Below are 20,836 nucleotides of genomic sequence, written 5' to 3'. Positions count from 1 at the left end.
GGAGCGATATTTTATTCCTTTGAGAGGCCCCTTGGTCTCCACTTTTTGGGGTGTTTATGGGATTTTATGGACTGATGGAGGTAGAGAGGGGTTGAGGGGCTCTCAAAAAGATCAAAAGTTCTTAGTATGACACCTGGTACAACTGGAATGAAATTCTGCGGTCTACCCTCATTCACCTCTCGTTCCATTCGCCCTTCCTCACTATTTTCACTAATTTTTCATCTTAAATTTAGCCATCGACAGGTCCCCAATGTTAAAATTATTTCCCTTAATTTTCTCTTTCAAATTATTAAAATTTTTTTCTACTTCGAAATTACTCGTAGTGGTGCCGTGAGAGATGAAAAAGGTAGCAAGACGAGACAAGAATTTAATTTTTCCATCCCTTAGACTTATTTTATCATTTTTATCGATAAGGGATCGGATTTGAAAAGAAAACATTGTCATTCTCCTCTCGTCTTGTCACGCGGTAAAACTGAAAATTAAATTTGATGATCATTTTTTTATACTTATATTGTTGGAATTTCTATAGTCGTTAGAAGCCTAATAAACGTGTCCGGGCGATCCTCCGGCTGTATTAGGGTCATATACCCAGCCATATATCCCTGATTTTTTATCATCTTTTTGTGTTCAGTTTTATTATGACGACGGAAGTGCCATGAAAAGGATCGCGGAAAGGATAGACGTCCACAATGTCCTGTCATCACACTCAACGTCAGACGGGGCTTTAATAAGCCCAATGTTGGTAGACGCTTATTACAGTGGCACGCGCACTTACACGTAACCCTGGGATGTGTTATGTTTTAACTTCGTATTTTATCCACCGAGTTGAACAGAAATTTCCGTGTGTTTATGTATGTAGGGTTGAGCTTGCAGTTTTGTTTATGTATTCGCATTATGCACATTCACAATGGCGGATTAAACCACCAGACTCTCTTTGGTAAAGCGAATGTTGATGGTTTTCGTGACTAAATATTTGACTTAAATTTTACTGCGCTATTGGGATAATAATTGTCTGTTGCAAGTGTCAATTGTATGACACAATCTCCTACACAATTTTATCGAAAATTTTCTTGATTTTATTTTTCCGCGTTAAAATTTCAATTTTGCTCACAACTTTTTTTCTTTCTGTTCCATCTAATCCCCAACCCACTGAATAAACTATGTAATACATACTCGATCCTTGAGAGGAGTATGTGAACGTGGATCAGACACGTAGGACACGAATAATGACTCCGACAGTTGATTCCCCCATACGCGTCTTATGAATTTATAAAATGTACCTGAGGGATCTACCAGCAATATGAATTGTCGAGTTGGAAATATATCAAGAGCTGTATACACATAGCAGGCTAAAGTGTATGGTACGAATAGCAGGGGTCTGTTGGGGTGTAGTTGCCACGTCATTGGGGCACCATTTTTCGCGGCACCAACTACGTGAACGTCTCGCGATGCGTCAAAAAGTAAAGCGCACGGAAATAATAAAGGAGATTCTCACTGGCTCTTAGTAAATTACGTGAAGGATAATATATTCACTTTATCTCATTCAATCCATTTGCCATATGGTCCATTGATTGAATTGCGTTTTCCTCAAACTTTCATGAATATTTATTTGCGAAGATAAATCAATCATCGTCACTGAGATAGCTCTTTTCTTCTCTCACTGCCAATAAAATTCCGATTGCTTTCCACTGCATAAAATTTCGTGGATTGCAAATGGAAACTACTTTGAGAACTTCGGATAGACATGTTTAAAAAGTATTTTATACTGTAGAAGACCTGGATACCTAGGATTGAAAGAGGCTTGAAGGGAAGCCCTGATGCACTGATAAAAAATAATAAATTTGACCGAAACAAATATAATTGGTAAAATTACATTTTTTCCTCAGTGTAGCTACAGTGCACCTCATAGGGAGAAAACTTCACGGCTGAAGAAATAACCGTAGCACTCGGATATCCTTCAACCTAAGTGGTGGATCAAGAATATAGCCCCTCGGGTTTTTTCGGTTTACCTCGTTGTCGCCTTGGGGAATTTATTTATAAGAAAAAACTCCATAGATTGATTCCCTGGATTCAGGAAGAGAAGTATGAGGTTTGACAATTTCCGCGAAGAATATAACCCCTCGGATCTTCGTTCTCGTCCTTGAGGGCTGAGCTAACTAGATGAAGTAAGCGGTGTAGGTGGGTATCGAGCGCGGCGGATAAAAGGAAATCTCGTTGAAAGTCCCCTGCCCTGGCTACCCCTCAACGATTTCACTTCCGTCTTCTTGGGAACCTCCGGATTGTGGCTGGATATAGGCCATTTTACTCGGAGTACGAGAGAAAAAGCAGGAGAGAGAATGAAAATGTGTTTGTTACTGGTAAGGGTGGAAATGTGGGAGGGGTGGATCCTTCAAGCCTCCCAAAATTTCCACGGATTTAACTAACTATTGATCCTTTGATCATTAATATTGTGCTTTTGAATACAAATCACACAATTATTATTTTCAAAGTCAAACATATTCCCCGAACTAAATGTGTCTCAATAATTTCTTCACTTCACGTAATTGCAGTAACTCCGTAAAAATAACTCCGTAATTATATGTAGATTCTCAATGCTTCTGTTAATTTTATGCCTCCCCATAATGATGCAAATCGCGAAAGAACGCAATAACACGAATCAACGTTAACATTCCACTTGAGTAAATGCTACTTTCTGATTGCAAAATTATATGAATATTTATGGTAATTCCTGCTCCTAACTTTATTGTAGATGAACAGTAAACGGATTATTAACTACGTTCGGTAAATAGAATTTTCAAATAAATCCGTCTGGAGCACGACTGAGTGGGCGTCATCCCACGCTATCACTAATCAGTTATCGTCCCTCAATCCTCCGCGAAAATGAGAGAAAAATAAAATACTCCTCACTGGAGAACACTCATAAGGAGGGATAAAAAAAATAAAAATAAAATACTCTTGATTAATAACTCTCTCCAAGCAATCAATATATTTTACTCGAGAAAATAGTTCTTTACGCTCTTGCTACCCAACATCCTATTTCCGCACACCCTGATGAAAATAATTATTCTTCATAAGGCTCATAATCCAGGCCCCAATTGACAGCCAGTGTTGAAAAATATTGTACAGCTCCAATATGAGCCACCAATCGCACTAATAAAACGAAATTACCAAATTTTCTTCTTCAACCGCTGTAATAAATTTATCGTTTTTTTTTATAATGGAAAAAAAACATATTTTAAAGCCCCCCAGGGAGATAAAAATCGAATCATTCTCATGGCTAAACGCTCAAAGCAGTAAACACACACTAGAATAGGGAAAAGTCGAAAAGAGAGGCGAGTTTAACGCGTATCGAATCGCCGAAAGAGCTTTAACAATATTGCATAGACCCACCAGTTATGCCCGTTACCTCGGCCCTTCCCCTTTTAGCAAAATGTAAACTCCACAGAGTAAATGACACACAGTTGAGTGCCAAACCATTTCTCTCGATATTCAACTCCACTCTCCCTGTCTCACTTTCAATCGTGTACTCTTCAGTCTCATCCAAGTATATCTACACACCGAATATCATGCTTGTAAATGTACCAGGGGACTCAGGGATTTCTCGTTACGGTAACTTAGTCACGGAGTTTGTCGTAGATGCAACGATAAATTACGAGGATGGAGCTCAACGTGCGGATGTAGGGATGTGCATTATCGAAAGAACAAAAAAAAATAGAATCTACTAGTGCTTGAGGGTAATGCACGTGTCGATTTCAAATCGCCCAATGAAAATATTATTCGTTTATTTTACCATCGCTTTTATCACTTGTAGAAACGTTGAAATTTTCTCATGCAAACATCGACGTTTATTTGAACTTTATGGATTCGAATATATAAAAATATCGCACGACTCTATTTCCGCTGTTCCTTCAATTCCCCAAGTGTGGAGATAAAAAAATATTGAAAATGAATAGGAATGATATCGTGTACCGGTGAATTTGGAGTACCAAGTTTTTTTTTTGCTTTTCGGTGAAACAGTAAAAATTTTGATGAAATTCCACGTGGAGCTTGGGATGCTGTATTGAACCGCATGAACCAGCTCATAATTTTATAGTACCTCCATGGATATATCCTCCCAAAAAATTATAAATTACGCTAGATGAAAACTCCCACATGCCAGTTGTCTATAATGAATGGGAAAAAAAGAGTTTCCACGAGTATAATCAAACCTCTTTAAAAAGTACAGAAACTTTTAAAAATATATTTAACTGTTTTTTTTTTTCATTTTGACTTGAACAATGTAACCGAATTTACCGTTTGATATTCACTCATTGTCAGAAAATAGAGCATAAATGTTGACTGCAATGTAAATGAGAACAAGGCACGTGTTGGCAATAAGAGAAAATGTAATTTCCCCTGATTACTCTCTTTCCATCTGTGAAATATCTCGCCAAGCTGACAGAATGAAAAAAGAACGCTATAACTAGGTCTTGGAGGTATCCTCAGTGGCATGGTACGAGTAGGTGGTGACATAAAGCGTAATGCAATATAGCCACCAGTGAAACCCCCGGGCGCGTGCCACCATAAATATTTCTCAGTAACGCAATCCCGGCCACCCGCAATGTAAATCGTAATTCACTCAATGGACAATTCTAAGGCCCTACGTTGACATGCGAGTTGTAAAAAGAAAAGGGGAAAATGGAATTGTCGAAAAAAAAAATCACTGGTCACGAGGCACGATAACAGAATTTACAGTCTCGACGCTTCGAGCCTTTGTCATTGATTGAGGATTGTCTGTAATTACCGGTCGACTGTTGGGGGGATCAAATACGCTAATAGAATAATCAATGGACGTGAAGGAAATTTCTCACCGTAAAACTGATTCTGAAATTAGATTCGCCAAAGACGAAATATTCAAAACATTTTCCCAGGTTGCATAGCAAAATCATGAGAAGGTACCTAACATTTCGCCCAAGTTCCACCTACGTTTAGAAAAAAATGAAAATGTTCTTAGACAAGAATAATTAAGCATAATATGCTTAAATTTGGAATAATTATTGTGACTTCCAAATAAAGCAAAAGAAAAAAAATTCTCTCTCGTCACACTTTGCTATTTTCGCTGTTAAGAGGATTTGAAAAATTAGTTCCATTAAGGATCATAACTCCAAGACTCCAGAGAGTTTAAAAAGATAAAGAAACAGATATTTTTAAAAACTATTCTGAGTAAACTCATGAAATATTTCGCTGAATTATGACGTTAATACGTTCACTAGCTGTCCAGATGTAGTCCGTCGGTTTCGCGCTCTTGTTTGCACAGTATCCCAGTAAAGCCCCCTCCTTCCCATTCCATTTATCCCAAACTATAAAGTATATATCGGCAAGGCAGGCCCTAATCCCCCGATATATGAGCCTAATTTGTAACTTGTAATCTCTCGGTAAACGCCTTGCGGACGCAACAAAATACATAGCCTCAAATCTGAATTATGTGAATGAGCCCACGAGGTACACATAATTTTTCCCTTCTCCTTTATTCTACGAGCGGTTGCATTCTCACAAACCGTCCAGCCATTATTCTCAATCGATATCAAAATGTGACTTACCCAGTGTTGCTCGGGTCAACCTCGAGATCCTCCTTGTTGTCCTTGACGGCGCCCTTTCCCACCTTTATTATCTCCAACACCTACACACTCGTCACGCACAAACACATTGCTCCACTAGAAAAAGTTTAGTCATTTAATGAAAGACGTTAACATTTACGTACTCCTCACTGTGATACACTCTTCACCACACTAGGAACTCGTTGAAGAACTTCACCTTGTCATTGGAGACAAAATTGTTTATTATTATCCCACGTGTTTTTTTTTCGAACGTTTCACACGTCTTTAGCACTGTCAACACTTGCACTATTTCCCAAAAAAAAATTGCTCTGCCCCTTCCTCAGTTAAGCGAAAGCTTTGACGTTTCTCCTTAGTTCATAATCCTCTCTATTGTTACGATCTCTATCACATTAGAAGGTCTTTTCACCGATTATTATCTCACGACTGACGGATATCACGAAAGAAGTAACTCAAGAGATAAAAGATAACACGACGGCAGGGCATGAAGGGTGGTTGCTCTCATTTACAACGGTAGAGTGAGAGGAAATTGGACTATTCACCCAGAGAAATAGTTCAATAAAGATTGTATGGAAGTTTTATAATTGGCAAGTGCAAACAAAGGCCTTTTGTCATTTTCATTGGATCTTTGTTCTCACTAGCAAATTCGGAAGCTTGAATGTAATTTATATTTAACTTTTTCCCTTCGTGTGTATTGGCACCGAATCGAGATATTTTTAGTATTGAATTTAAGTGAAAACTCCATCCTGACACGGGCCCTTTGCAGTTTCATCTGTGATCATTGGTCCAGAAAAATTGGCAGAGCTCAAGGTCTGAGGCACACGATGCAAGAAAATTTAAGTTTCTGTTATTTTTGGCCATCATCCAATAGTCCTTTCCGAAAGATTAATTTAAAAAAAAATTGAATAATCTCCCAATACTTTTCCAAATGAAAGAGGGCAACAATAAAAGTTGCCCCAAATCCCTCAGTATCCAGCGTTACCATCGATCATGCGTCTCTATTGGAGTGAAATTATCGCTCTCAATCCCTGTCTCATGTCGGATTAATACGCGGGGTGGATAAATTTCCAAAAAAGCGCAAAAATCGTGCATTAACATAAGCAGCTTACCGAGGGACAGCAAACAGAGTGAGAGAGATCCAGTGAAGAAAAAAGGAGAAAAATGAATTGTTCCGTGTTCCTCTTGTGGACGTATACGTAAAATCAGACTCGTGTGGTGTCACACGCAGCTGGTTGTCGGATTCCATCGAATGTACACTCACTCGCATGCTCACAGTAGCGAGGGATTAATCCTATAAATACGAAAATTATCGGGGATTTTTCCAGAGACGGGGAAAGACGAGGATTTAACACAGGGGCAAACGCGTGCCGCGCAGTATGCGACGACAGGAGGACATGGTCGAACACGTTTAATAACTTTTAGAGGGTGCATCAGAGAGGGGTCTTTAGCTCTTTCGATCGATCCATTTGAGGAGATTCAATTTTCCTGAATGTTAAAAAGGGAATCACAACGCCCTACATGAAGAGGACTATTTGGAGACAGACTTTTTTTCATACTGGGCAAGTTATCAAGACACGGTCAAAATTTAAGTTCTGAGGTTAATCCGTTTCAATTCGTTATTTACCTTTGAGTCTTCTCACCTCACTGCAGGGGGATTCCAGTGTATTCACGGCTGAACCCCTACATACAGAGACACGAATTACAGAATGTTACGTAATGGTGGGACGCGATGCGTTCCGTAAAAACTACTGAAAATCGTGTTAAAAATGCTCGAACGAAATTTTTCCCCAAAAAATCTAGTCCTTTTATCAATTTTGGAGACAGAATTTTTTGTGCCTATATTTATATAATTCCGAAGCCATGGGCGTCCTTTTATCCCCAGAGATGTAATCGTTCCGAAAATTATTATTTGTTCGTTTCCCTCCCACATAAATGGCCAAAATGACGACCACAGAGGGATAGCGTCATAACGGAGGGACGCCAACTCTTATTTATGCAAAAAAAAATTTCCTGACATGTTTTATTTCGTATAAATATGGGGGGGCCATTTTTATTGGATGGAATTGCAATAAAAATGGCCTGGGACATCATAATTTTGCTACGACTACTGAATAAAATTTGGATTCGATGAGACCACGGCTTACCTGTACAACGCGGTATTTTTGTGAAGAGGGATACTCATTGTTTCTGATATTTCTCAGGTGCGAGTCACGTTTAAAAGAGCAGCCAATTGTTTTATTATATTGTGGGGATTATTATTGAGACTTGTCGATTGATAATGTAGCAGTAGCTAGCAAGAATCACCGCATTCTGTCCCAGCGTCGAACAAAGCGTTGTCTCTCGCGGCCATTACGGCCACCTACCCTAGCCACTGTACCTCCCCCCGCCGCCCCCCTCCCTGCCCCGCCGGAAGGGGGGTAGATCCTGCTCAGTCACCAACGCAGATATTTACTTTCGCGACTGTACTTGGTCAGTTACCCGGCACAGTCGACAACAAAGATGGCGCTGGCGATTCTGATCTTCCGTAAGTGCTCGGATGTATTCTAAAGTCAGCATAAGTTTTAACATCGGGTATAACCCGAAGTCTCCCCTCCCTTCGCCCTTCATGTTGGTAACGTGGTAATATCCTGAAATTACGCATGCGCGAAGAAGGGAGGGGGAAGACTTCGGGTTATACCCGATGTTAAAACTTATGCTGACTTTAGTATACTCGAGTGTCGTCGATGAGTAACTGAAAAGGCACTCACCACGAGCTGAAAGTGTTTCGTCTGTTTTTTCCCTCAATTTCTTGTGTTTTATGATTAAAAATGCCGAAAAAGACCAACGAATCCCAACGGGGCGGTCGCAAATGGGACGACAAGCATTATTTCGGTGAGTCTAACCTCCAGAGCATACAATCTTCAATCTCATTTGCAACCTATTTTCGAGGCCATCTCCAACGTCATTTCACTATCATCATCGACATTCTAACCTACCTTTCCGTGAGTATTCACAATCATGATAATTGCGGAACAAACCTGTTCATTCATGTTTACAGTACACGACGATCGTGTGCAAAGAAGTGCAGACACAGAGATGAAACAATTCAGTGGGAATAGGCCTAGAGTATCATTCAAGAACCAAACTCACTCGCGCAATGAGAGGCGTCTCTCGAGAAATTTGGAAAAGGCTATGAAAATGAGTCGCGACGATGACGTTCCCATGTCGTCAGGGCCGAATAACAATGGACAAACTATGATGTTTCGTGGCTATGGAAGGGGAGTTGGTCTCAGAGGACGAAATAGTCCGGTTTCTAGGTCATCGAGACATCCAGTTGTCTTGAACAGGGCCAAGCAGGGGCCCATTGGTGATGCCAACTGGTACAAAGTGGTCATACCATTTGGCAGCAAATACGAGAAAGACTACCTCATAAATACCCTAGCGAGCCACATGGAGACCCCATTCATACCCATAATGTATAAAGCCTTTGACAAGGACATTGTATTCTTCATCGATGATCAGAAAATAGCAAATAAACTACTACAGTGTGACAGACGAATCACAGGTCCCGATGGCTTCAAAATAGCTGTGAGAGTTAGACCTGGCTTTCCCCAAGTTGATATCGACGACTCACTCAAGGAGAAAATGAAAATGGCTATGGCTAAGAGATACGTGGCTGAGACCCATGCCATCGATCTTTCACGATTTCATGCCGATCCAGAGCTCGCCCCTGACCATTTCTGCGCTCTCTTTAGACCGGCCATGCTCATGGCTGTGCTTGATATCGTTGCTGAGAATATTCCCAACTTGGAAGCCTTAAATTTGGATAATAATAAGCTGCATGTCATTGAGAGGCTCAATGTGCTGGATAAAAAATTCCCAAGTTTGAAAACTTTGTACATGGGAGATAACAAGGTAATTTTTTTTACTCTAGCAAAAGTTCAGAACATTTAATAAAAAAAAATATTGTCGATTTGTTTCACTTATCATGATGATGAAAATGTGTTTTGATACTTACAGATAAGGGAAATGAATCAGATTGATGTCATCAAAGACTTGAAACTCAACGAGTTAAAATTATCTGGGAATCCGGTTTGCAACAAGTACAGAACAAGGCAGGATGATTATGTCAGGTACCGTAATTCCTTCGTTTTTATGCATTTAATAAAATTCATTGGATTTTTTGTATATGAAATATTACAGGGAATTGGATGATTTTTTTTTTGAATTCAGTCATGTAAGTCAGTAGCTGATAAATTTAATCATTCTATCTCTGTAGTTAATTGCAAAACATTATTTTTCTTTTCTTACGATTAACGTTGAACTTCCGTGCTTCTGGCTTTGATTTCGTGTCGACAGTGACGTGAGGAAAAGATTCCCGAAGCTCCAGAGATTGGTGAGTATTGAAGAAGGATGGACTGAAACCGTAGGGTGATGGCATTCCAACAACTTGTGCATTTTTGGGTGGGCGTTTCTTTTTTATTTTCACAGGATGGAACAGATTTGCCAGCACCAATTCTTTTCGACGTATCAGATGATTCCATCAAACTACCACCAACTGAGAGAATTTTCACTGCTAATCCGAAGGCCCAAGAGATTGCAAATCAATTTTTGCAGCAGTACTTTATGGTCTTTGACAGTGACTCACGTCAACCACTGCTGAATGCATATCATGAACACGCGTGCTTCAGCTTGTCCATCACTCCTTGTCCAACAATGAATAAGTAAGCCCCTCAGAGGATAACCATAAAATTTGATTATGTTATAGTTTTAAAAAATTAAACATGCCAGTGTATTTAGTGGGCCACCTGGCGGTTATCCAATTGTTCGCACACAGTCGCTGAATTTTTATTTTATTTATTATTTAGAAACTCACGACATTTTTATAAAATTATTTAGTTATATAGATTGAAATCCTCAATTGTGTTTATTTTCTTGCACAGGTTCAGTTCTTACACTGCTGATAATAGGAATTTACTTCGTTCGGCCGATCCCACAAGAAGAAGAAAATTGTTGAAGCAGGGTAGATTGCCTGTTGTGACTTACATCTCCGAAATGCCAAAGACCCATCATTACTTGAACAGTTTCACCATGGATATTGGACTTGTCACAGTAAGTAAAAAAAATAATCCTAGGGAATCGCAGAGAGACGGATTCATTCTTCAAGTCCATTTAGCCATCGTTTATCTCAGTTAATGTGAAACCTCTCACTATCAAAGCCGACTAAAATGGGTTGATACCGCGTACCGATTAGATACAAATAAATTCATTATTTTTCGTTATTTTGTTAAGGACGCCATGATGCTAATTACCATCACTGGATGCTTCAAGGAAATCGATACAAAAGAAAATTTTATTCGTTACTTCCACCGTACTTTCGTCATCGTTCCCGAGGGCACTGGCTACTGCATACGAAATGAGCAGCTCCACTTGTCTCATCCAACAGCTGCTCAAGAGAAACAACTTGTTAACGAAACCCCCAGCTTGCAAGCTCCAACGCCAGTACCAGTGCCATCAACTTCAGCAGCAGTAGATCCATCAGATCAGGTGAAACAACAAATGACATTGACCCTAAGTCAGCAAACCAACATGAACTTGGAGTGGAGCCTCAAATGTCTCAAAGAGGTACAATGGAACTTCGATAACGCGTTAGCAGCATTTCAAGAATTCTTTAAGCGTGGACAAATTCCGCCGGAGGCATTTAAAAAGTAGAATTATCAGGTTCACAATTTTTTAATTTCTATGCAACGATTTTTTTTCATGTTCGATGAGGAAAAATATTGTGATATATGAAAACAGGTCCGTGACTGGTGTTCACGAACAGTAAACAAAATATCATGGGAGGCATGAACTTAGTAGGCTTCGAAAATTTAAGTTCTCTTGATATGCCCTTGGCTGTCCTTTTTTAATTAAAATTTTAATATCAGAAACTAGTGATTTGTTTCACTTAAATTTATGATGAATTCACTGGCAAGTACGTTAGGGTAATTACCACAAATGATCTTTGTGGGTGACTGTAAATTTAGAAAGATGAAAAATAAATTCCTATTCTTGTGGATATGACAGATTGAGAGGCTTTTGAGGGCTCTTCTAGCACTCCAAGACTGATTAACAGTCGTATATGGTAGTCGTATTTAATGATTGCTGGTGAGGTACAAGGGCACTGGCTTTCCTCTTTATCCCTTCATCTGTAATTACATCCTTTTCGGACATTATTTTTGTAATCAATTCACTAGTGATCTGGCAGCAATCATTGAATATATTAGCAAATCAATTGATGAAATTTTGTTTGAAGAGTGAAAATGCATTGAGGATAAATATCTAATTGTTCTATTCATGAAGAAAAATATCTTCTGGCATTTTGTATATTTTGACTCGTTAGGTATTTATCATCAATCGCTGAGAAAATTTAACTTTATGTCAATCGATTGACGATATATTTTAAGTTAGTTCATGATTAATTCAACTTACTTTACGAGTCAGCTGAAGATCTCTCAATATATGAACTTGGCGATTAGAAGACGTTATGTGAAATCAAATTCTTTGTCGAGTAAGTGAAAAATATCCTTCAAGTTTATTTGAATTCGTACAGAAAATAAAAGTGCTCAGGAAAAGCAAATGCCCTTAGAATTGGAAGTGAAGATGGCTGAATTGTCTCAGATCTCCATTCTCTCCTTAAACCTGCAAAACAAGTGATCAATAGATCCTGCAGGTTGTCGACATCAATCTTATCAGCAAGTTTATGTGGCGCACTATCAACCTGTAAATGTCTATCGAGCTTCGGATCCTTCAAGTGTACTTGTTCGGTCCATCAAGAGAAGCTCGAAGCTCTAATGATGCTACATCATTGGATGGTGCTTGTAATCTTACTCTTGCGTCTAAGAGTCTGACTCTTGCATTTGTCACAAAATGAGATTGAATACAACATTTAAGAAGTGATAGAAGTTATAAAATCGCCTGGAAGTCATTCTCACATTGGAGACCGTTGAACAGCGTCTCTTAGATCATGAGAGTGTCAATCATCATTCTCAACGTGAAGAATACTTCTGAAAAATATTCTCTCGTCTAAAGTTTCCCTCCAACAGAAGAGACATGGGGTGTCTGTGATTTTCCTGAAGTGAAGTACAACAGTCGAGTTAATAATTTTTATAATCATCAGAAATGATCGGTGATTTCTCTGCAGTAAAAGAAAAGTCTTACCGGGAGAAGTAGATGTAGCTTGAGGACAAGGAATTTGATTCCGCTAACGTCTATCTATCGTTCTAACAATGATATTGCTGCTGAGCTTGCTGAACTCGCATATTTACTTTTTTTGTTCTTTTCTCTTGTTTTTTTACTTAAAATTATGTGTAATGTGCAGCACTAATTGAAAAATTACGATATTATTCTACAATGTAAAGCATTCTCGAAGTTCAGTGAGAACTACTGGAGAAAATAATGACCATTTTTTCTAGTTCTTACGGAATATTTGTGAGTTGTTCTCGAGTTCTGGAGTGGAGTGTCAGATGGTTTAATTTAATAAATAAGTATTAGATTAAGGCTGGGTGGGAAAAGTAATTGAAAGATTGTACGAAATTTTAGTTTGTATGTCCTTGTTCATCAACTATTTTTTCTCTTCTTTTTTTTTATTAAAATGTACATAAAACTTTTGGAGATAAGATAACAAACACAGAGTGTCTATTTGACTACACTATACTGTCGGGCATACCAATTGGTTGCAAACTGGTGAAACTGTATCTTACAAAACAAAAGAACAAAATGATAAGATGATGCAATAAATTGAAATAAATTAACTTTCCATAAATACTAGTTATCACTTAATTTATCACGACAACAGGGGCTTCTCAGAAATTGGAGTTTGAAAGGCGTCTGGTGTCTTTGTGACCATCGCTATCCTTCATTTCCTCCATCCTTTCTTTCTGTTCCCTTTTGAAGAAACCCATCTGCAGAACAAATGTCATATTATCGTGTTGCAGCAGCTAAGAATAATTTTTACACGAACAAATGATATTTACCAGTCTCAAGCCAATTGCAATTAGGAATAATGCCAAGAGTCCTAGCAGAATACATCCAGCTATAATCCACACAGTTAGTCGACTAGGTGGAGCGATTTTTATAAATGTTGTCGTAACTTTTGTGACATTTCTACAACGAAAAATTCATTTTTAGAAATGATGCTTCATTTTTAGACCAATTCGATTCACGATTCTTACCCTGTCCCAGGAACCGTCCAATTGACAGGCTCCGGAAAATCCACCCACGCCTCTGTGATAACGTCTATTATTCGACCGTTATCATCGAATTCATAATTTTCCATCAACCGTGGGAAGTTGATGGAAAATTGTAATCTCAAACTAGCACTATCGCGATCAGTGTTTAGGACACCGACATCGCAGATGATAGAGCCGCACTGAACGGCCGTAGAAGAGCAATTCACGCTAGTTAAATTAGGCCCGGATGTGGTCGAGGCAGAGAATCTTCCGAAATTATGAGAGAAAATACCGCTTCCGGAGAACTGCAATAACTGAGAAGTGGGGTTTGTGGTCCTTTTTAAACGCGAATGATTACTATTTGCGTTTAGAGCAACAGGAATGTCTTGAATGGAACATTCAGAAAGTCTTCCTATCATCATCACCTGTGGATAAAACCTTCAAATGCATGATTTTTTTTATTTAAAAAAATGAAATAAAAAATGAAGAGATATTCATCGAATATTTTCAATTGAACTCTCACAGACAACTAATGAGTTGTCATTCAATAAAAATATGATAAAAGTCCAACCATCGGCTTATTGGTCAAAGCTAGAAAGTCCATGTTTCCAACTCGGTAGGGGACTTTGACTGTCAACCTGGTGGTCGAGACTGGCGTGAGTCCAAATTTCGAAATTTGATACAAATGCTCGAATGAAATATTTTGAGTGCTATCCTCAGCTGACAGAATGTCATAGCTCCGCTCATTTGCACGTCTGTAAAAAACTTTATTTATGGCATCTCTCACCATTTACAATAATGACTAACTTTAGGACACTGACCCTTCCAGAGTAACTGACGCATTGGCTTGGAGGTGGAGACGGAACTCAACAGATGAATCACCTTGCTGACGACTCCGGGTTGTGACTGTTGCTGTGAAAGTCAAATTGGTATTGTCGTGGGAGCCATTGTTTATTTTGCCCATGTTTAAATCGAAAATTAACGTATTCTGGAAGAATAAGGAATAATAACTAAGGCAATAGGTACAAGTCAGGTCAAATAAACCTGAGTGCGATACTTACGTGATGTCCAGTGAGTAACGGTTTCTCTAATTCACAAATAATTTCGCTAATTCCACTCTCCTCGTTCTCTTTGCAAGTGTCCAGTACACTCCGCAAATAAACATTTCTTGGTAGTGTTAAGGTCAATGCCGTTGAATAGGCGGGTTCTTCAGCATTTGATATATTAATTTGCAAAATTATATCCTTGGAACCAATGATCCAAGTATTATTTTCAAGAGCTGTCCCATTGCTATCGAAGAAAAACTGAAAATTATTTATTTCCATATGATACGCAGGTCGTACGTGTCATCAGTTTTTCCTGTACCTCGTGTAGTAAAATGAACTAGAAATAGATAATAACGAAGTACAGATTTCATCGTCCCCACAGCCAATGTTGAAAGGAATTTTTATTTCCTGAGATTCCGAGGATCCATCGTATTCTATGGGGCAGAGGGTGCACTCAACAATCCCTAAAATTAAATTTCCAGAATCAACATTATTACAAATGCCTGAGACACCGTCTCGTACTCACCAGCCTCGTCTGAGATTCTCCAGAGTCCATAAATATGCTTCACCATTATAGGAATTGGGTCAATATAGTTCGTAATTGTTTCCTGTTACAAAGAGAATCATTCATCGTCATTGAAATGAAATTTTTCAAAATGTAGTGATTTTTAATATTCGCCAGTTACCGCTAAAGGAACAGTCTCATTGAGGCATACGGTTTCTTCTGTGTCGCCAGACCAGGAAAGATACGACAAATATATTCGAGATTTGTTGACACGTTTGAAGCTTCCATCGATATGGACAATTAAATCGAAACCTTCATAAAAAAATTTATAATTAATTATTGGTTTGGTTTCATCTCCCGATGTTACTTTCATGTATGTTACTTTCATGACTGGGTGATCCCAACTTGGTGTGATTAGCACAAACTTGAATAACGAAAGACGTTGAATTTCTATCCAAAGAAAAAGGAATTGTTACCGCTCGAAAATTAGATTTTACAACAGGCCGACTATTTAACACCATAGCATAGTTGGACTTGTAGGCCCCAATTGCCAAATCGGGAAACCTGTGAAAATTATTCTATGATAATATGGACGAAAACAATCTCCCAGAGCATTTATAGATCGTACAAACCCGTTAAAATCAATATCCACAGGTTTTGCTAGAGAAAATCCGAAAGTTGTGACGGGTGAAGTGACTGTAATATTTTGGGAATTCATTTCGAATTTCGATTGTAATGTAGAGTCACCATTGTAAATGTACACAACACCGTTGCCCTCCCAAGGAGCACTCACAATTAAATCTAGAGGGAGGAATAAAAAATGATACATTGTTAAGCAAATTATGATTATCTTTAATTATTGAAATATATATTACCATCGAAACCATCTCTATCGAGGTCTCCACATGCCAGTGAATATCCAAATCGGCCCTGTTCCTTATACCCATTCAGAATAACATCCGCCTTCTCGAACCTCAACCGTGAATTTCCAAGATAAATATAAACTCTCCCATAGTCCACCCCCCAGTGTGGCGCCCCGACGATAATCTCATCAAATCCATCATTGTTGAGATCACAAGCTGCTAAACTCGCCCCGAAGTATTCTCCAATCATTGTCCCATCGATCTGTGCAATCACAGTCGGTGGATCTGTGACCGGATCAATGATACCAACTCGTCCAATTAAGTGCCAACCGGGGGCACCTCCAGCGTATAATAATTTTTCCCTACCAGAGAAATATCCCGAGGAAACAGCGTATCCGAACATAGCACGATCATCATCTGTCGGCAGATAGACTGGCCGGCTTTGACCTTTTATAAAGATACTGCCGATTAACTCCTCCTTCGGTGTTCCACTAATCATATTATTAGTTCTATTTGACGTAGGGCTTGGATAGTGTACTGAGAATCCATGCAGGGGATGATACCAAAAGTCAGTTGAAAAATCTAAATTAATTCGTTATTATCAGAATTGTAATTGGTAAGGATGACGTAAAACTGCGAAAACCAAATTCAATGGGAATGTTCGAGATGGAAGACGAAATTTCGATAATTCGTTGTACTATGAATTCTAATTTACCGTGTGCGTCAAGATCTTTATCCTCGAATTCAAGTTCATCTGCAGTTATCTTGCCACTGTAACAAATGCCATGCATACTGCCAACATTCATGACGAGGCTGTAAAAAGTTATCATGGTCCTCGGAGCGCAGACCTATTGAAATCAGCGATAGCTTATTTATATGTCTGGGAGCCAAAACAAAGTAGGAAATTTCCGGGATGAGAATCTTGTATTACTCACTGTCAAAATATTAGCATTAGGGTCTATAGCCATGGATGCACCAAACCAGCTATAATTCTTTCTAATGATTATCTCATGTTTGAGTGATCTGATGAAACCTCTTTCCTCACCGAGTTCTTTAGGCTGGACGCGTACAGGTAGAGATTTTTCTAATTGTAAGTCGTATCTGTAGACTAGACCCGGTTCTTCTACTGACGCCAATTTTGACTTTGGCGCCCCGACAATCAGCCTGATTATTAGATCAGAAAGAGTTGCCTAAATATCCTTAGGATCATGATTCGAATTTTTATTTGTATTATTCGTTACTTACCATGATTTACGTGGATTTTGTTGAGCATGTAGAATAATACTGTATCCAAAGTGAGAAATTGTTGAGTCTTGCAACATCAATGACGGTTTCTCATGAATATTATACGCCAAAATTGCACTTCCACGGAATATAAATAAAATTATTATCAAAATCATATTAATATTAACCACTGAACACAAATGGGATTCGTCATGTATCAAGAATCGTCGTGGAATGCAGTGGAACTGGCTCAAATTGACTCATTTGAGAGATTCAAGCACAGGAAACCAATGGGTGATAAGCCAATCATTAGGGTGCTCAACACAATACATCTGTACTTTTTTCTATTATAAAAAAATAACACTCTGAGGACGTCAAAATACCGCAGATTATCTGAAAATCATTTTATTCCTTCAACAATAACCATTCAAACAATGTACATGGAATATAGTCCCCACTATCACGACTCGCATGAAAATCAAACAAACAAGAATGAAAACAAAATTGTAGTATCTTATGAAATAAATTAAAAAAGGCACTTTCAGTCCTGAAGAGCAATGTTTTCAACAATGAATGAACAAAAATGTTTTTTCTTAAATATTATCACAAGATTCCCCTGGCTTTCAAGAAAGCCGCGTGCTGCTTTGCTGATCGAGAGTTGAAAGATTCAATGGGATCATATCGACTCAATTTTGGACACTGTGAAAAGACAATTAATATCAATTAAGGAATCGGTGAACGAGTTTTATAAATTTATCATAAAAAATTACTAAGTCGATTTCAATAGAATGTTTAACACTCCATTGGTTACGTCCAAACACGCTCATAAACCGAAAAAAATTGAAACAAATAAAGTGACCTAGAATGGTGCATTTGAAAGACTCCTGATTTTATTTATTATTGGCCAGTACTTATCGGTGATGTGTGGATTTTTAAATAATTTCAACCAATGAATATCTATGAAATACTGTACTCACTCCAGATTCCGTTCTTATCATCAACGCCTCATCCATTTTAGCACTCAAATGTTTTTCTCGTTCCTCATGATTAGGATGAGTCGATAACCAAGGAATATCCTTCGGTTCTATTTTGAAATCCGTCAGCATCTGCATGATTTTCCAAAAAACAATAGCCTCTCGGACATCGAAGCAGGACTTTGCCGCCAACTTAACTCCGAGATCATCAGCCTCAGTCTCTGCATTTCTGCTATACGGCAACGTCACGAGAACATTCATGAGATTCACTCCCAAAGCTTGAATCAGAAATGCAAGTAAATCCGGAAACGTCGCCCATATAATAGCTATTGGAGCTGCCAACAAAATGTCCAATAAAGCGTTCCTCGACACCTGTTCAATGGGATGTTGTAACAGCACATGGGCCATTTCATGTGCCAAGATTATAGCCAGTTGATCGTCGTTCTCAGTGATCTTGAGAGCTCCCAGAAATACAAAAATATTACCACCTGGTAATACATAAGCATTCTTAGCATCTGAATCCACCACCGACAATGTCCAATGTCTGTCTGTCACTTGTGGCAAATCCTGATTGGCTTTGATCAGACGATCTGTGATTCTCACGAGTCTGACGTATGCTGGATGATCAGAACGGACTATAGAATCTTGATGCATCTCTAGATGAACGTCGAAAGTAACTTTTCCAAGGACTTTTTGCTGTTCTTTTGTGAGAATTATGAAACGATATCTACCGGTCAACGGATCTCTCTCCATGTGGGTCAGGCAAAAGAGGAGAAGACCTGCTAGAACGGCACCCAAGGCTCCTGGGAGACATGCAACAAAATTACTCAACTTCATTAGTGAGGTAAGTGAAGTGAATCGTCTATTAAAAAACAGGTGGAACGTTGGTTGTCAACAATCTGTATCGCCAAGTATATTTGAAATGTATAAAATAATGATAATTTCTGCAAAAAATCATTTCGGGTATGTGAACAATATCTCACCATATATTTTTTGCCTCCTCGCGCTGAACCATTTTTTATACATTTCCTTCTCCTCCGGAGACTTCCTGGCCCACCATCGCTTGACATATTTCCCAAACAAAAAGGCCCCAACTCTAGTAAGTGGACGAATCAGTAACGCAAAACCCGGTGGTATATCCCGGCGTTGCGTCGTATGAAATTTGCATTTTTCCACTTTACTATTCTCAATACCTCCTACCAGCACCCTAATCTGTGGTGACAATTGTCTGTAACTCCTGATGGAACGACCAGAAGTCGTTTTAAGGAATCCATTAATTACTGTCCGTCTTTCCTTCAAAATACACAACGTCCTAAACAACATTTCTCCGTTGTTTTTCTTTTAATAATCAATAAAAACTAAATAAACACGACAAACACTCTTATCTTGCGATGTGATCATTGGCTACTGGTTAGACGTGATTTATACACGCCGCAAGAAGTAGTAAATGAAATTCCAGTCGTGCGTGATAGTGGAACATGACTCCAGCAGCGATACCATACTGTGTAGCAGCAGTGAGCATTTTCCTCGAGAAAAATATCTCTATCAATCTCAGCCAAGTCGGCCTCTGTCGCTCCTGAATAACCAGATACTGTGGTGTTTCTACTGGAGTTGAAAGGCAGACTAGACCACCTCCATTAGAATGAAACTTATATTGCCATGACATGGCCAATTTATGAATCAATTAATCAGTAATATTCTGCTTCTATTGGTGATCAGGTAATAATTTAAGATCTAAAAAAAACAATCATCGTGAACTGCGTAAGAATATTGACAGCAACATAACCTAGAAAGTGATATATCCCCGGCTTTACCTCTGAAGAGATTTTTTTCGGGACGACTCAAGACTTGGCAAATGTCAAATCACGTCTACTTATCACCAAATGAGCTTCTGAATGTTCTGGACCCTATTTCTGGTATATCCTCTCCGGATGTACATCCTTGAGCCACTGAACCATTCAGCGAAAATCGACAGTCGTAATTTTTATCAGGTAAAGCTAGTATTCTTGAGAATCAACGATTCAATTTACACATTCACCAGCATACTGAGGTGCAATGCCGAACTATTGAACGCCCTCGGGCATGCGAGCTGACGGTGGAGGTTGAGGGCAACACGTAAACAACCACTAGTAATCAGCTGATCTACGTTAGAATGGTTCTCGGGCCCCGACATTAGAAAGTTAGGGGTTTATTCTGGTGGTGTGCCTGCTATTTACTCAGTTGTCAACTTCGGAAGATATTGACACATGACTAATCATGAAACATTGTCGATATATAGAAAATTGATTTTTTTACGAGTCTCATTCATCATTCATTGAAGGGTCGAGGTACCTCAATCGTCTCTCTCAAAAATTCCCTGATAAATTGGTTCCATTTGAAATGAAATCGAATTCCCAAACTCCCCAGCCCCATGTTCGACCATTCTGCATTAATAACAATGC

General features: G+C 38.8%; 3 protein-coding genes across 3 annotated transcripts in view; 1 reads left to right on the top strand and 2 right to left on the bottom strand.

The window, feature by feature from the left end:
- The window catches only part of LOC135164710 (uncharacterized), a 108,800-nt gene extending 100,887 nt beyond the window's left edge, over positions 1-7,913 (bottom strand). Inside the window, exons 1-3 of the mRNA XM_064125325.1 lie at positions 7,739-7,913; positions 7,219-7,274; positions 5,580-6,885 (exon numbers count right to left, since the gene is read on the bottom strand). The gene's annotated coding sequence lies outside the window, so the exon portion shown is untranslated. The remainder of the gene's footprint in view (positions 1-5,579; positions 6,886-7,218; positions 7,275-7,738) is intronic.
- A 386-nt stretch (positions 7,914-8,299) lies between these two features.
- On the top strand, positions 8,300-13,377 carry LOC135164539 (nuclear RNA export factor 1-like). The gene is made up of 7 exons (XM_064124995.1): positions 8,300-8,465; positions 8,632-9,488; positions 9,594-9,706; positions 9,933-9,969; positions 10,065-10,297; positions 10,517-10,685; positions 10,866-13,377. Exons 1-7 carry the CDS (start codon positions 8,402-8,404, stop codon positions 11,283-11,285), a joined length of 1,893 nt encoding a protein of 630 aa, XP_063981065.1. The 5' UTR covers positions 8,300-8,401; the 3' UTR covers positions 11,286-13,377.
- Positions 13,149-20,608, bottom strand: LOC135164787 (integrin alpha-4-like). The gene is made up of 21 exons (XM_064125457.1): positions 20,210-20,608; positions 19,379-20,129; positions 18,399-19,198; positions 18,029-18,120; positions 17,862-17,934; positions 17,784-17,814; positions 17,443-17,680; positions 17,133-17,361; positions 16,913-17,045; positions 16,210-16,779; positions 15,967-16,135; positions 15,717-15,898; positions 15,516-15,646; positions 15,356-15,437; positions 15,149-15,293; positions 14,845-15,073; positions 14,605-14,771; positions 14,355-14,538; positions 13,787-14,208; positions 13,589-13,718; positions 13,149-13,516 (listed from the first exon to the last, which is right to left on the bottom strand). The coding sequence occupies exons 2-21, from the start codon at positions 19,716-19,718 to the stop codon at positions 13,418-13,420; spliced, it is 4,446 nt and encodes a 1,481-aa protein (XP_063981527.1). The 5' UTR covers positions 19,719-20,129; positions 20,210-20,608; the 3' UTR covers positions 13,149-13,417.
- Between the last annotated feature and the right edge of the window lie 228 nt (positions 20,609-20,836).

This window comes from Diachasmimorpha longicaudata, chromosome 7, assembly GCF_034640455.1.
Source record: "Diachasmimorpha longicaudata isolate KC_UGA_2023 chromosome 7, iyDiaLong2, whole genome shotgun sequence".
Taxonomy (NCBI): domain Eukaryota; kingdom Metazoa; phylum Arthropoda; class Insecta; order Hymenoptera; family Braconidae; genus Diachasmimorpha; species Diachasmimorpha longicaudata.
The sequence above is the reverse complement of the archived record's forward strand: the minus strand, read 5'-3'. Positions and strand labels throughout refer to the sequence as shown.